This window comes from Nipponia nippon, unplaced genomic scaffold, assembly GCF_047370975.1.
Source record: "Nipponia nippon isolate SJK-2023a ecotype South Korea unplaced genomic scaffold, ASM4737097v1 scaffold_18, whole genome shotgun sequence".
NCBI classification, from domain to species: Eukaryota; Metazoa; Chordata; class Aves; order Pelecaniformes; family Threskiornithidae; genus Nipponia; species Nipponia nippon.
Genome location: NW_028262334.1, coordinates 57,767 through 74,517, shown reverse-complemented (window position 1 = coordinate 74,517; position 16,751 = coordinate 57,767). Strand labels below are relative to the sequence as shown.

At 42.8% G+C, this 16,751-nt stretch overlaps 1 protein-coding gene across 2 annotated transcripts in view; it reads right to left on the bottom strand.

The window, feature by feature from the left end:
- Nucleotides 1–13,806, bottom strand: part of SUSD2 (sushi domain containing 2) — a 28,419-nt gene extending 14,613 nt beyond the window's left edge. Inside the window, exons 1-10 of one of the 2 annotated variants that reach the window (XM_009474407.2) lie at nt 13,683–13,806; nt 11,090–11,294; nt 9,574–9,725; nt 8,902–9,069; nt 8,481–8,655; nt 6,791–6,992; nt 5,601–5,686; nt 4,715–4,983; nt 2,010–2,153; nt 388–543 (exon numbers count right to left, since the gene is read on the bottom strand). In XM_009474407.2, the coding sequence (XP_009472682.1) occupies nt 388–543; nt 2,010–2,153; nt 4,715–4,983; nt 5,601–5,686; nt 6,791–6,992; nt 8,481–8,655; nt 8,902–9,069; nt 9,574–9,725; nt 11,090–11,294; nt 13,683–13,749 (1,624 nt within the window). In that variant the 5' untranslated portion in view covers nt 13,750–13,806. The remainder of the gene's footprint in view (nt 1–387; nt 544–2,009; nt 2,154–4,714; nt 4,984–5,600; nt 5,687–6,790; nt 6,993–8,480; nt 8,656–8,901; nt 9,070–9,573; nt 9,726–11,089; nt 11,295–13,682) is intronic. The other variant, XM_087754852.1, reaches the window with a different exon arrangement.
- Between the last annotated feature and the right edge of the window lie 2,945 nt (nt 13,807–16,751).

Below are 16,751 nucleotides of genomic sequence, written 5' to 3'. Positions count from 1 at the left end.
TCAAAGGACAGAGGAATCCGTACACTGGGCTAGTACAAAGACAGGGCCAGGTAGGCAAATTGGATGGAAAGGTCATTCTCCCCTGTGCTCTCAATTTCATTTCTTTCACCAAGGCCCATGCCAACTGCGCACTACCACTGATTCTGCCTCAGTCTGGCAGCAACTGAACTGGAGAAAGTAATGTAATAATAAAATACATTCTAATGAGCTGGGACACATTGCCTGTCCTTTGTTTCACTCCTTACAGAATTTCTGGGGTGACCTGCAGCTTGTTTCACAAAAGGACACTGAAAAGAGAGTTGAAACACATGCATCTAGAGATATTTTTAGCTATACATGGGCTCCATCAGAATACAATAGCTTACAAGGCTGATATTTGTAACTAACCTTTCAGGTCCATCCAGCTTTGCTCAGAGAAGTTGACGACCTTCTGGTTCAACAGGACCTCCAGATTGAAATCCTCTGAGTAGCGTACTTCGATCACATCAGAGTTGTTCTCCTGCATGGCCACTGCAGACAAGCCTGTCACCTGAGCCCCGGTTCCTTCCAAATAAAAAACCACCCTCACAAAATACCCAACATGATATAAAGTAAATATGGAAGGTTATAATGATACAGGCAAAAAAAACCCCAGATATGTCCTAAAAATAATTAAACATGATTATTTATCTTTGAGGGAATTGCTAAGCATGTAAGTCACATGAAAACCCACAGTATAAGTCTCCTACCAGCATAGTATATTGAAAGCAGAATGTTTAATTCTAATGGAAATTCTAAATTCTTCACCCCAAAAGCAGTGGCTGAGTTATGTAAGGAGACTGGTTGATCTCCTTCTTGCACATTCAGTCCTGTGAGTAAGGCCTGGGAAAAGTGAAGATAATTTCAGGGAGGGCATGACAGAAAAAGGAAACTGAGTGAAGAAAAATTTAAGAATCTGATTTTCAGAATGAACTGCTCAGTGACTCATGGCACTTCTACCACAAACACAAGAGCAAAGTATTTCCTTGATAATCTCCATCCTATCCAATGTGATATTCAGTATAAGTATTCATGTCTACGTGGGTGCTGAAACGCACAGACAATTTTTAGTCCATCCTTATAATTCTACCAGAAGTACCAAATCCTTGAAGTGCATCCCTCAGGCCAGTTGGAATATTCTTTTCTGAGGCAAGCCTGATAGATACAGGAAAAGCATAAAAAGAAGTATCTGACCTAAGGCTTTTCAGGTTGTCATGAGAAGCATGATCCCATTCTGCTACTTCATACTCTATTTTTCCCTCATTTTAAAATGCAGGTATACGACAATCTCCTTCTTACAGGGTGCTTTGCAATCTGCCCATTCAAATGATGAAGGCCACAGGTACCTCCAGAAAGCTTCTTCTGCCCTAAGTTTTGTTTTGCAATCAGGCCCTTTGAATAAAAAAATGACCCCCTTAACCAACTTCCCATCAGACATTCTGTACTTTTCTGCCAGCTTGAGGTACTCAGAAAGAATTTTTTTTCCCCATCCAAAGTATGTTTTCTCAGCTCCTTCTAAGACATTTTTGCTCTGTCAACACATGCATGCATATACATCTGACACAGAAAGAAAACAAAGCAGGGCATACGCTTACCTGCTTTCTATTAATTTTCAGCTACAACACTATCAAAATGCATCAGCTGGGAGCTGTGGCTGTTGACTGATTCCTACAACTGACCTTATGTTTCCTTATAGATGGGAATGGGCATGGAGAGAAATGAGAATTGTTTTATTGAGCTCTTAAACACAACAGAAAACCTTACACTTCCATTACTCATACCCAATAAAACTAGCAAATAATCTTTGATTAGGAAATTATTTTTTTCCTGAACATTTTGTCTGCCTTCTGATTAGCTTCAAAATGTTGACCTTTCACAAGTGGCCAAAAAAAGTAGAAGACTAGAGAAGATAGGAGGAATGCTGTAAAGTGCAAACCAAGCAACCTCAGAAGGTAACTGCTTCCTCTCTTACCATCATCTTACCAACTTACCATTGGGAAAGTGTACCTGCTGTGTTCTTCCTTGCACTCTTAGGGATGTGAGATCAGACTCTACCAACGTGTATTCTCCTTGGCCTTTGAAGGTGAAGTTCAGACCATCAAATGTGAGGAAGTGAGGATCCCCAAAAGCAGATGCTGTTTTTAAAAGCAAAAAGAGAAATAAGAACAAGCAAAATCACAACCCATTACTCCTTAGGTTCATGAGAAAAAAAATCTCATTGTGGTGATTCAAAGAATGGCATTTAAACAAAGGAAGAAAATGCAAGACTGATCCATGGCAAATGTGACATGAGGAACAGCCATGACAAACTTGAACAGCACTGTGGGAACAGTGAAAAATGTCATTCCAGTTACTGTCATCTTCATTGGCCAACATTTAGGGCCACACTTTAAAAGGCTGTTATGGGCAGCAATGCTTACCTGGTAGACCCCCTACCTTGCTGTCAGGCTAGAAGCCTGATTCGCATGGAATGTATGGGGAGATTTGGACACAAACATGGGGCTATTCCAGAAGCAGCTCATCAGGGAACTTCCAAATTTAGCTGGAAGTGACAGTCAGAGAAATGGGATGTGGCTTTGAGGTCTCATCTGGCCTGAACAGAGAGAGATGGCAGTGATCCTTAGCCCCAAAGCCTCTCTGGAGTTCAGCAGATATCCTTGGTTTTGCCTTTTAGATCAGTAAGAGGTCAGAAGGCCCCTCTTCCCTCCAGCAGAAAAAGTTGAAGTTGTGTCATCTGATCTGAGGTATGACTCTCAACAACTAAGGACATTCATGTGACAGGTAGGTCCTAAACCACTTGATTGTTAAGTATTTTGGGATCATTGTGTCTCACCATCTTTCCCTAGAGAACGAGTCCCCTCCATAAATCAGGTTCATTAGACCAAGAGAAAGAAGGCCATTTTATTTTTTTTTTTTCTCCTCAGCAGTTAGTGCATTCACTTGGGATTTTGAAACCAAAATGCACACAGCAAATGAACACTCACAACAGAAAATCATGGTAAAGAAGGCCTGCTCCTGAGTGATAGGTTTCTCCACATTGGGCAGATGAGGTGTTTAAGCCCAGCATCCCATGTTCCAGGAGAGTTCTGTAAGTACCGAGGTAGGTGACATTTTTTGTTTCAGCTGATTTTGCACTGCATCCATCTTTGGCATGTTCTGAGAAGCTTTTAGTATTAAGATCTTAGCAGAGGGTTCTGTGGCATTTGAGGGTTAGTTTTCTCAGTTTTCTTAGTTTTCTTAGGTTTTTTTTGCTTAAGCTTGCACAAGGTTAATGAACACTCTCCTGGCTGTGCAGTAGCACAGGCAGTTTGGCATATAGTTTGTAGGAGAAAGACGAGCATCTGCAGTGCTTAGTGAGAGCTGCATGATGGGTTTTTGTCATGTTTGAGAGATGGATGTAATGGCATAAGTATGTTTGGGAATCTTTTTACAAGACCATGTGCTTCACATCCCTCATCAACATGTCTTTTCTTAAGAGAGGTATGTTGTAGCCTTTCTTTCCTGTAGTGGCCCTGAGCACACTCATAGGCCTTAATTGCACTGACCAGTCTCACCGGGCCCTCTACCTATACCCTTTGTCTGTGGGCTCAGGCCCAGGCCTTCAGTCCCTGTCTGAGCTATGTCATAGGTGTACCTGTCTCCATCTCCAACACAGCCATGCCCGTGCCTGGCCATGAACCCTGCTGATCTCCACACAGACCTGCAACTGACTTTCTGACTTGTCCTTGGACATGCCTTGTCACTATGGACTTGCCCAACAATCACTGGACTGTGTCTCTCGCTGGTTACTTTCCACCCTGTCCAGCAGACTGACATCTCAGCTTTCCTTCAGACCTGCCTTGTCACCACAAACTCATCTGGAGATTTGGACTCTAGGTTGACTACTGCTGCCATCACCATGTCTGCCCTGCTCGCCTCACTTGGGAGGCCATGGGCTGGCAAGGATCTTGCCCTTCCAACCTTATTATCACATTTGGCTCCCAGCTCCCTATTCCTTTGTTCCTTCCAGACAGGAAAATTTGATGGGAGAAATCAGGAAAGACTTTCCACTATTGCTAGTCTTGGGAGAGTCTTGTGTTGTGTCACATCACGTCCTAGCTACCTCCTTCAGTGCCCTCTGCAGTTTTCTCCTTTTGGCCTGAAGCAAACCCCTGTGTCTTTGCACCATCCTTCTTTACAGGAGGCCACAATCCTGCTGGACACCTTAGCAGCCCAGCAGCATAGAGGGTGGCAAGACATGTGGCAGCAACAGAGATATGGCAAGACTTGGGGACTACTTAAAAGCAAGGGGCAGGAACAATAGACACACTTGTAAATGATAAAACTTCCATATTTGATATGAGCAGCATTTTTCAGCATGATAGGTTTTCTAGCTACTGCCAAGCTGTGAGTAACCATCCCTAACCATCTTCTTTCTGAGAAAGTGCCCACTGATGATAGGAAGTCACGGACATTGACTACTAAACTTCAGCTATTTAGGTTCCAGGGTTAATGAGGTAACAGCAGAAAATCTTGCAGGACAATTAAAAAACACATACAGATTTTGCCACTGATAGATCAATAGAAACCTTCCATGGAAATTTTCCACAGGAGATTGTACCCTCACCATTGTCAACTGACATACATATACAAATATTCTAAAAGCCAACATTGTATCAAAAAACTACGCTCCATAATGGAATTCTGAAGCCCTTACCAGCTCGAGGAGGGCGATATGTCCTGCAGTCACTGGAGGGCCGCTTTTTCATGTAGAAGTGACAATTATCAGACCACAGGCAGCAGTAATAGAAGCTGATGACATCATAAAGCCAATGGGAAAAGCCAGGTATTCGGGGTGGCTTCATGAAAGGTGGTGAACCCCAGTCATGGCCTCGATCAGGTGTGCTGCCTCCTGTGGAGTCATGTGTGAGGATTTGGGTCCCCGTGGAGTCATAGCAACACTGCTGTCCTGCTGCGTACTGGGGACTGGTTGAGAAAAGCAGTGAGAAGAAAGTCATTGTTCAGCTCTGTGAAGTCCATTCGTATTTAGAGGTCACCTATTGCCTTTTTCTGGATATAACCAAATATAGCTTGGTTGCCAAGCTTTATATGATGTCCAGAGATGAGTCTAACCTCTCAGTTAGACTTCTCCCTGGCCCCCCTTTGTTCTTACAAACTAGGCCAGGTTAGGGATAGGGAGGCAGTTTTTAACCAAGGCTGTAAGGAAGTTCTGTAGGCCTTATAGCTACACGAACATAGCACTCTTTAAAATTGTTCTGATGATAGAACGAGAGCAAAGAATAACTTGTTGAACTTAAGTAGACTATACAGGAAAGTCTTAATCAGGCCTAATCAAATCTCTTTTAGACATTAGTGCTTGTTTAGGTATCCTAAAGTTTAGCATGGTGCAATTAATTGTTTATTAAATCTACATCCTTAACTTCATCTCAGCAATGAGGGCCAATACATGAATAAAAGGGAAACAATTGTTGCTATGAACCTGAGAGCTGAGAGTCCAGAGACCTTTGTGACTTCTGGGGTGCTCCTATCTCTGAGGTGGAACAAATCAGAAAAAAAATGCGGTTTTAAAAAATTTTCTTTACCTGGCTTGAATAGCTCTTACACAATGCACAGCGCCAGGGTGATAAGTACAAACACTCCCCTTTTCAATGTCACAGCCATAATCTGTCTGAAAAAGATCAATGTTCATGCTTAATGGAGTTCTTTCCCCATTGTCCTTTCTATTTTTATGTCTTTTCCCCACCCTTTGTCTCTGACGTACGTGTAAAGTCTAAATGAACTGGTTGCGGCTGTGTCTTGAGTAGCACAAAATGTTAGGAAAAACAGTGAATTTAATACTGAAGTGACTGGAGCAACGTGTTAGTCTAACCTGAGCATTTTGCAGTCTATTACAACAGACCTTGAAGGACAGATGCAGCTAGATGGGGAATTCAACTGTAAGTGCATAACAAACACAGGTCACGCTAGACTGAACTTAACTTTTGTCCTATGTACTTAGACAGAGGCAGTGCAGTCGATCTAATTTTTTTTCCTCTACATGCTTTTAACTGTATCATTTAAAATATACATCATGTTTGGAGCTTCATAACCAGGAAAGGATAGTAATAAAGTTATCTAACATTTTTTTTAATATGCATGAACACATTGCCACCATTTGGTATCATAAATAGGAGAGGAAGTTACCCTATCTGGTCCTCAGATCAGCGCTGTAAGTGAAAGCATAGACTAAATGGCAATTGATTTCTTAGCTTTTCTGTGTTAACAGTGAAGCTGAGAAGGAAGAAGGAAGCAGGAGACAGGAAATAATGCATTACAGCTGTGGACTTGAGCTCTGAAGTACAAGATGGAAGGGTTTGCAGCAAATTAAGATATACTAGGCAGAAACGTGGCCTGCTTCTTCCAGCATGGGATGTTGCCTACAAACACAGACTGCCATCTCGTAGTATCTCAAAGAAGTTACCCCTGCTCGCAGCTCCACAGAGCTCACTGCCCTTCCTGAGTGTTTTCTGTGTACCACTAGAACTACCATCTTAATTCCCTGTTTGAAGGTGATTTCCATCTGCTGTCCTACAGGCACTTTTTTTATTCTTACTATCTGGATAAGCTGTATCTGCCTCTACCATTTGAAACGCTACTTGTGCAAATTTACATATAATTTAATTTCCTTGTAATGGCTTTTAGAGAGGGAACAGGGGTGTGTGGGGAGTATGGCATTCCCTAAGCTTCTATTTGGAACCATAATAAGCCAAAAAGGGATCGATTAATAACTTACATGGAACCTGCCAGTGTCAGCTCTTGCCTGTGCCAAGGTGCAAGGGCAATCTATAATTTCTTCCATGAAGTTTGGAAGTTTCTCCTCTTTTCTGTCCCATTCTATACATTTCGCAGTTGCCCATGCCTTTGGGTCATTTCTGAAGTCTTTCCCAAGGTGCCAAGCCAATGCATGCTCTGAGCTCCAGACTGATGGAATGTTGCTGGGGAAAAAACAGAGCCAAAAAATAGATCTGATATTGATAGCTGAACATGCGCTGTTTTGACAGTAACACTGTGTCTTAATCATTAACTATAATTACAAAGAATCTTTCAACTTGAGAGTTATTATTTCATTACAAAGGCCACTGCTTTCTTTTTCCTGCAAGAAGTTACAGCAAATAAAATTTTTCCTAATTATAGAAGGTGACATGACAGCATGCGGCAAGTACATAATAATCAGAATACATTTTAGCATTTGTGTTTCTGGCTTACATGGATCTTTTTTAGAGACAGGTTTTCTATTCATGCCTTTTCACATCGTAGTTCCATTTAGGCTAGAATGAAGAACGCCTGGAATCTCTAACAAAACTTAACCCTGTGTGCCAGTAGTATCCAGCCTGATGGCAACAGATGAGGAGAAACCATTCAGAATCCCTGAAGCGTTCCAAGGCTACTCTGCTCTCCACCCATGAAAAAACATCATACATGAAGTGTAATAAGAAAACCCTCTAGAAAGACAAAAGGTTACCCTTCTATGGGTACTGACTCATAAATGCTAAAAAAGGTTCTGATGCATTTGTTCTGTCACTGAAGAGGTGGCATTTATATGGTCACAGGGGCTACACCATCTACATCAAAAACAGCAGATGTGGAAGAATTATGAAGGAACATCTATCCAAGCTCAGAATATGTATTGAGTACTTACAGAAGTAAATCACCAAAAATCATGGGGAAATATACAATGAAATAAAAGGAAGTGGGCGTAAAATTTGTAGGAATGCAAAGGCCTGCATACGAAATAGAAAAAAATTAAATGCAGAGGAAGGCCTGTGGCTGCAGTGACAAAAGTTCCACAATCAGGGCCTCCTCCACGGTTGTGACAAAAGAAATCAGCAGGTCCTAGTTTGCTGAGGGTACTGGGTTTGGCTGGGGTGGAGTAATTTTCTTCATAGCAGCCCGTATGGTGCCATGTTTTAGATTTGTGACCAAAACAGTGCTGGTAACACACCAACATTTTAGCTATTGCTGAACAGTGCTTGTACAGTGTCAAGGCCTTCTCTGTTTCTGGCCCCCAGGGAGTAGGATGGGGTGGGCAAGAGGCTAGGAGGGAACACAGCCGTGACAGCCAACCCAAATTGACCAAAGGTATATTCCATGCCATAGACCATCATGCTCAGCAATAAAACTGTGGGGGTGTTTTTCTAAAGCAGCCCTTACTGGGTGACTGACTGGGCATCGGTCTGCTTGTGGGAGGTGGTGAACAATTGCCTTTGCATTACTTCCTCTGCACCCACACCCCTCTTTACTGAGTAAACTGTCTTTACCTCCATCCATGAGTTTTTCTCACTTTTGCCCTTCCAATTCTCTCCCCATATTTTCATGTGAAATGGAGCCTGAGTTCCAGTTTTAGACGTCAAAGGAGACAGCATCTTTAATACAGGAAGTGATAATAAGGTACCTATGATAAATGAATGCTGTGATGTACTTGCCTCTGCCCGTCAGAATAGCTGCTGGGTGAAATTCTCAAAATTCCAAAGTCCCATGTACTGTAACTTCCTTTAGCAGGTACAGGAATGAAAGAAAATTTCCCAGTATTGGGTATTTCTCTTGCCAAAGTATAAAGATATTTCCATTCGGCCACCCAGTTTTCTGAGTAACTGTCACCTGTCACATAAAGGAAGAAAATGGTTTCAGATGCTGGAAAAGAACAGTTATCACAAGATTGAAATTAGATGTCTCCACCCATATGTAAATGAAGAGAAAAAGCTGACATTATTGTCATGAACTATTTATACTTGCAGATCTCTTCTTGAGGCCTCAGTGAAAGTGATCGTATGCTGTGCAGAGCTCTGCATGTAAGTTACACATGTGATGACTGCTTGTGCTCAGGCATGAAAAGTGTCGCTTTACCTGTTTCCTGGTATCCCCAGACTTCTATGTTGATGTGGGTTGCTGCAAGTGCCTGGTGTGTCCAGGTAAGAGTTAAGTTTCCACCAGTGTTGGGGGTGCCATAGTATTGCCATTTTGTCTCATTTACCAACGTGCATTTTTCTCCATCCGAAACTTTGCTGTGATGTACTGCATTACAGAACAGAAAAAAAAGGATTAATGACATGCCTGCTTTGCATAGCTCTGAAAAGGTGCCACTATATTATTTAAGATTTATCAGTATTTCCCCCGTGTATGTTTTCTAACAGGATGCATGATATAAAAAGAGTAAGCTGAAGCTGAGAGAACACAACCCTTACTAATGTCTGTAGTCCTTAGATTACAACACCATGATGCAGTTATTTTCCAATAGAAGTAGCTACAAAAAGGGAACTGTTGTGGTCAATCTCATTTTTAGGCAGGACTTTCTGTGAGTTAATGCTGCTGCTGCTATATAGCAGCAGAACTCAATTGCTGTGAAAGTTAATCTCTCAAAATGTTAATTAACACAAGGGCAGCAAGAATGACTTTTCTGAGGTCAAACCGCCTGTTAAGGAAAAATAAAAGTGATCAAAAGGGAAAGGCTTATATATCTTGCATCCACGGAGTAAGAATATAGAAAGAAGAGGGATACTGTAGATTTAAGTAAGTAACCTGATAACCAAGTTCCAGAGTATGGAAACGTCAGCCCATCATCTGTAGAAACTTCAAAAGGGATGAAACCAGTCTCATACAGCAACGGGGAGATGCAGTGGGCTTTTCCATCCTTAGCAACATAGCCACTGGTTTTGATTTTGTGCTTGAACCTGTTGGCGTTGAAAACACCAACACAGTGTCACGATTAAGAGAAGGAAAATTCTGGATGTCTCAGTTGTGTTTCATTAAGCAACCTTTTGTTATGTGTAGATCATTCCAAGTCCCGTAGCTGTTTTGCTTGTAGCAATGAACATAAACTGGAAAACTTGGTGTGTACTTTGTTCTTATTATACCAGTGTGGATTCTGCTGTGCACTTCACAAATAAACAACAATCTGCAAGCCTTAGATTTACTGTTTAACTACTGGGGGAGGGGGGCATGATAAATTAGCAACAAATAACAAAGAGACAGCAGGAAGACAAAGGTGATGTTACAGGATTAATAGGATTACAGGGTAGCTAACATTGACCACGATATGCAGGCATTGCAAATATCTGGTTTTGTGGGTATTTTTTGCTGGTAAGGCCTGTGAATACAACAAAAGTAATTTCATGCTGTTCTAGAATTTCTGTTGCAAAGATTAACTCAAAACTTATTGCTCATTATTTAACCATCTGCTTCCAGTTAGGGCTCTTGCCCGGTGTGCTAAAGTACAATCCTACCCGTGATTCTTCGGGATTTATGTGTGGTGACTGCATAGCTACTCCAAGGGAGTGGGAGGGAGTTGGGGCCTGCCAGGAAGTATTACCTCTGCTTGTCTACACTGAAGTTTGTATTGGCTATGATAATGCAACTGTGCAGGTAATTCAAAGTACACAGTTGTGTTCTACAGAATGAATGCCTGGGTCAAAGGTTTCCCTGATGAAGAACTAAAAACCTTTTAAGATGGGAAAGACTCCAAATTCTCACTCAGAACCTTCTGTGGAAAGAATGTCAGGACATCGGGGTCAGTAAAATGCAGTGCACCGTATGTCTTGCATGTGTGACACGTACCTAGGTGTGATACAGACTGACATGCTTAGGATCCACAGCTTTGTCTTACAGGAAACACATAAGGTGTCCTACCTACATTTCTTTCTGGTTGCTTTCTCATTCAGATTAAGAAATGAATGCTTCTTTTTCACAAAATGGAAATGCTGAAAAAATACTGAAAACAAAGAAAGAGCCCCAAAAGGAGGCTTTTTTAGAAAAGTCACTATTTTGATATGTTAAGGGGACAGCTACCAGAGTAATGATTGTATCGCACAATAACTCGACCTAAATGAAATGATCCTGTGTAGAAATACAGACAACATGTATCGTTGTGGATGAGGGTTAGCAGAACCTTTGCATGTTTCAGGATTCTGACAACTTTACAGAGTAAGTTTTCACTCCTGTATAGACAAGTCTTGTTTTGTGGTAATTACCTAAGTCGGAAAGTGAGATTAGAAAGGTTCACCTCCCTTTGGCAGAGGAATATAAAATCATGCCCCACCTGCACGTTAGCACAGAAGAGGCATTAAGAGCTGTATTTTCAATCAAAAAGTCTTTGCCTCCCATCAGAGATCCTGAGTATGGAGAAATTTGAAGACAAAATTCTTTATAATCAGGACAGCAAATCCCCAAGGACTGGCACGTCACCTGGCAAGAGCAGGTACCAAGCAGCTCTCCACATTGGTGTGCGCAAGAGTCTTGAGCTCCTTGTTAAAGGAAGAAAAAAACATAGTCAGAAATGTTATTGAACTCTTCTAGTTGTTCTCTGAAACAGAAGTACATCATCTAGAGGACTACTGTAAATAATTGAAGTAGGCTGGTTATGCTAGTTTAGGAATGTATTTAGATGAAGGCTGTGATCACCTGCATATTAAGGTTGCTCCATTTTGAACAGAAAAATACACTTATTTACCCACCAGCCAGTATATAATTTTACCAACTCCATGGATATTTTTACATCTAACAGAAAGATAAATCTCCAGAGCAGCCCCTTGGTGAGTGTCACTAACTGTATTTATTTCTGAGAGTAGGTCTTAAGCAAATCAGAATGGGGTCTCATCCCTGTCAACCCTACATGGGAATCAATGAGAACAGAAGGCTAGTGCACCTGGATGAATGGAAAGTTAACACTAGCAACAAAGTGTGCTCTAATATGAGATTATGAAAAGCTACTGAAATTTCTTTCTTTTGTGCATTTTATTTGAGTCTAACCTTAACAAGGTAGCTGCTGACTAGGTACACAGACAGGTGACTAGGCCCTTGACTTAGGTCTGGCTAAGGCCTAAGTGAACAGACCATGAGTAATTACTGGACATCACACGAAAAATTGCTCAACACAAAAGTGAGAACTTGACAGATGTTACAATAACACTGTGAGGAACAGCTGGACTTCATAGACAGTTAAGGGGGAGTTAAGTGAGATGGGCAAGCTGCACAGACAACTGGGAGCACTGTGGACCTTTTTGGGAGTGGAATCTTGCAAAGGTAACACTGCTTGGGTAACTATATCAATAATACCATACAATGCTGAGATGACCTAGGTAAGCATTAGGAATTCTAAATTTGGACATGGATATAGCACAATTGGGACCAATGATGAAAAAGTAATTAGGAGAGGGTTGCTCATTTGGGACGACACAAGCAAAAATGAGAGGGGTCAAGGTGGATGGTGAAGAATATGAATGGCAAAATGGAGAGAAGGGAACATAAAAGGAGCCAGTCATATATAAACAAGCTGCTAGTCAGTATGTTTCTCTGACTGAGCCCTGCACCTGATCACCATAGCCATTTTATTAAATCCTGTCGTTATTTTCTGTATCACCTTGCTGTCTTGTGTGTGTGTGCGCACACACATGTTGTAATCTTAAGTGAACTTCAGGATGAACTAGCCAGTCAGTAGAAGGGGACCCGCATTTGGAAAGACCCAAGGTCTGAGCTGTTGACCATGTAAGAGACTTGGGATCTGGGCTTAGCTAATAGGCAAATTTAAAGCCTATGCTGGCATGCAAGGTATCTGTGAATGTGGTGGGTCTGTGAATCTGGAGAGAAAAGGTGTGTTTGTATTTTTGTTAGTGACCTTCCATTGTGATCAGCTGGAGAGGAGGAACAGAACTGGGTGGTGTGCAGGTTTATGGGAGTGCTGCCTGTGTTTATTTGGATGCCAGTAAAAGCACTGTTCTGTGTTAGCCTGTGCGGCTGGCTGTGTTAATGTGGTGGGTGTAGTATGTGTATCTGCCTCTTTGCAATAGAGGCTCAGCCTCTATACTGGCTGGACCTACAAACAGGAACAGCAGTATCCACATCTGTGGGACTGAGACAGGAGGAATTTCCTGAATCTGAGAGTACAGCAGATCTGACTCTAGTGGATTGGGAAGGAGAAATCTACTGTGTCTCAAAAGCTGCTGGATTCACCTAGTCCTCAAAGGTCGTTAACAATGTATGAACAAGACTAGGAAGGGAAGAAAGAATTTACGGTCACCCCTCATGGGGCTGAAGAGCAATTGCTTGCAGTTCCAGGTATGTCAGCTTCTGTCAAAATGAGGAGAAAATATTGCTGAGTGTTGTTTTGTGTATGGGGGGGGACGGGGGGACACAGGGAGGGCTGTTTGGTTTTTTTTGGTAGGATGGAGAGATCAAGAAAAGGAAAAGGTAGTAAAATCCGTCTCTGTTTTTTTCTCTCTGCTGGCCTTCCTCCTTTATCCTGGGATAATATGTGGGTGTGTGGCAGAAAAGAACAGGAATGGTAGCGAGTCAGAAATAAAAGTCAGCCTTCATTCTATACCAGGAAACCTGCCTGTGATGGAGATAGAAATGCTTGTTCAATATAGGAAGCTAGAAAGTTGTTCTGTGTCTTTAAAAACATTTACTGCATTCTCCAGATTTTCTGTTTACTTACAAAAAAGATTCACTGTCCTACTGGAAATTACAGAGGAAGGGGACGAAAATCACACCGTGCTGGTAAAAGCCAGCTTCTGTGCCTTTGATTTAGCATGTATAAATGGTATCAGTAATTTCTTACTGAGGTGTGTATTCTGAAGTTCAGAAGTCAAAGAAGTTTGTAGTTAAAAGCAGCAATATTTTTGAAAGTCACTAACCTGCATTCCAAAGAGCAGTGAGGGTGAAGAGAATGAAGAAAGAAACATCTGTGCCAATGAATTTCATATTTTGTCCAGATGATTCAGGATGGCTGATTGTGATAGCCTTTGTGCCTGTCTGGGAAAAGCCTTTTATAGAAACACGTGTCCAGAAATGAACAAGATTCTCACTGTTCAAAGGTTTGTTGTAAATTACTGAAGCAAAACAAATCAAAGGAGAAGCTCCTTTTCAGAGGTCATCTCTGATTCAGGAAAAGATGGAGGAGGTGGGGGAGGTAGTCAGTAGAACTCCTACACGTTATTTTAATAGTTACATTTTTCTGAAATGGAAGGAGATGTGTGTGCATTTCTGGTCCAAAGTTCAAGACCGCAGGGTCATTGGCACAAGGTGTATGTTTTAATTTTATTGGAGGAACTAAAAACAGTTATCAGTAAGAAGAACGATAAAGAGTAGATGCTGACAGTACAGTTTTGTTCAGGAGATAATGAGACATTGAGAAAGCATGTTTACTGCACAGCATGTGCCAGCATGAGGGTTGTAACCGAGAGTGGTGAAAAGAGATTCTGAGGAAGGCATAACTGAAAACGGTGACATGATGTTAGAGCAATGAAATGGACCACAGAAGCCTTTTGACAGAAGCACAAGGATATTCTGGCAACGATATTCTGGGACCAGCAGTCAAAAAATAATTAAAGGCATATTGTTTATTTCAAAGGCATTCAGATAAAGAAAAGGATGTGCAATGGCAGCAGTGGGCCCAACTTCAGAAAAAAATTGAGTATAAGGTATAGGATCACAGAATAATTCAGGTCAGAAGGGACTTCAGGAGGTTGTTCTTGTCCAACCTCCTGCTCAAATCAGGTTTAGCTATGAAGTCAGACCAGGTATCTGAGGGTTTTATCCAGTCTGGCCTTGAAAACCTCCAAGGATGAAGATGAAGACTGCACGACTTCTCTGGTTGCTCTGTTTCAATGCTCAGCTCTCCTTAGCATGAAAAAGTTTCTTATTATATCAGATCTGAACCTCTCTTGTTCCACTTTACACCCATTGCTCCTTGTCCTCCCACCATGCACCACTATGCCTGATTCTGCCTTCTCAATAATCGCCATGCAGATACCGGAAGGCTGTTATTAGCTTCTTCCCCCTCCCACCCACCACCTTTTCTTCAGGCTGGGAAGGCCCTGTTCCCCTTCCCTCAGCTTCTCTTCACACCATGAATGTTCCAGCCCTCTCAGCACCTTGGTGGCTCTCTGTTGAACTCACTCTAGTTGGTCAAGGTCTTGTCTTTGCAGGGGCCCAGAACTGGATGTAGTAGTCTAGATGAGGCCTAATGAGTCCTGTGTAAAAAGGATAATCACCTCCCTCGACATCTGGCTGTGTTCCTCATAATACAGCCAAGGATGCTGTTGGCCCTTTTTGCTGCCAGGGCACAGCAATGGCTCATGTTCAGCCTGCCGTCTGCCAGGACCTTCAGGTCCTTTTCTGAAGAGCTGCTCGCCAGTCTGCCAGTTCCCAGTCTGTATTGTCATGAGGGCTTTTTCCTTCCTGGGTGCGTTTGTCCTTGTTGAATTTCTTAAGGTTCCTGCTGGCCCATTCCTGCAGCCTGTCTAGGTCTAGTAAAAGAACAACAGAGGACATCTCTATGATGGTAGGAATGCAAGGTGCCTACAGATGATAGTAAAGCTGATCAGTGAATCCCAAGTCCACTGGAACAATGGAGGAAGACCCCTGGGACAGCCCACAGGCAATATACGCGATTTGTTACATTTAAGGCCAATAATTAACAGCTTTATAGTTGCATGGAATAGTTTGAATAATCATATAATTATGAATTAATACAAGTTTTATTTATCTAGCTAATGATTATTTTGTTTTTTGCTTACCCAAATTCCTCGTAATGTGTTCACTAATCAATAAATATCATAATCAGTTTATATCAGTTACTTCCTAAGTCTCCCATCTAAAAGTGTGAGCATCCAAACCTCAGAAGTAACAGTGCCCCAAGGCCCTTCATTTGTCCTCTTTTTGTTCCTTTTGCCCCAAGGCACGTAAATTGCTTTTTAGTGCCCCTGAGCCCTCCATTTGCTCTCTGGTCCCTTCATGACAACTCTTTCCTTTTTGGGCAGCCCAGGGCTCTCCAGTTAGCTTTCAGCAAGCTGCTCTCAAGTACTTGAGCACACCTCTGCTACCCTTGCCAGCCCCAATTATCTCTTACGGTCTGGTGGCTGTGCCCACCCTGCCCCACTCCCACAGGCACAGGCTGCAGCTGTGGGTAACCAGGCTGATGATGGCTGGGTGTAGCTGATAAGGACAGGTGCTGAATTTTTATTGCCCCTTTTTCTCTAAGGGGCTCTGGCTATAGGGCATTACTCCACTTTAGGACTGGGTAAAAGCCATGGGAGAGGCATGGTGCCGCAACCTGCAGCTACTGTGAGCTGAGGTCAGGCGGGGGCAATAGAGCTTCTGCCAAGGCCTACCTATTGGGACTACAGGGTTGCGCGGAGGAGGTGAGCTGGAAGGGGAGAGGGCGTGCAGGAGTTTGTGGGGGGTGCAGAAGAGGTGGGTCTGTGCTCAGAGCTGTGTGTCCTGCGTAAGACAAGCGTCTGTGTGCCCGGGACCATCCTGGGCAACCTGGAAGAGGCAGTGGGGGTGCTGTGGGCGGGACATGAGAAACTCAGCCAACGAGGCAGCTGCACGTAGCAGCTGAATGGGGATCAGACGATGGCTGTGCTGGGGAGCCCTGAACAACGTTAAGGATCCAGCAGCTCCTCTCTGTGGTGGCACACAGGGTAACGAAGCATGTTGGCACGCAACAGCGATAAGCATAAAATGCCTCTCTGTCCTGTGGCATGCCGGGAGCTCTAGGTGCCTGGCACAAGGTCACTGGTTAGCCACGTCTGTGCGACATGCCGGGAGCGGTAGTCTTCCAGTTGGCCATGTTGGCCTGTGGGGCACAATGGGGTGCCCCATGTCTTTCAACACTGGGTTAGGGGTTAGCATTAGGTTAGAGTAGGGTTTAGGGGTATGAAAAAGAGCCAAAGAAGGGGACTAAAGCAGTGTAGAGACAG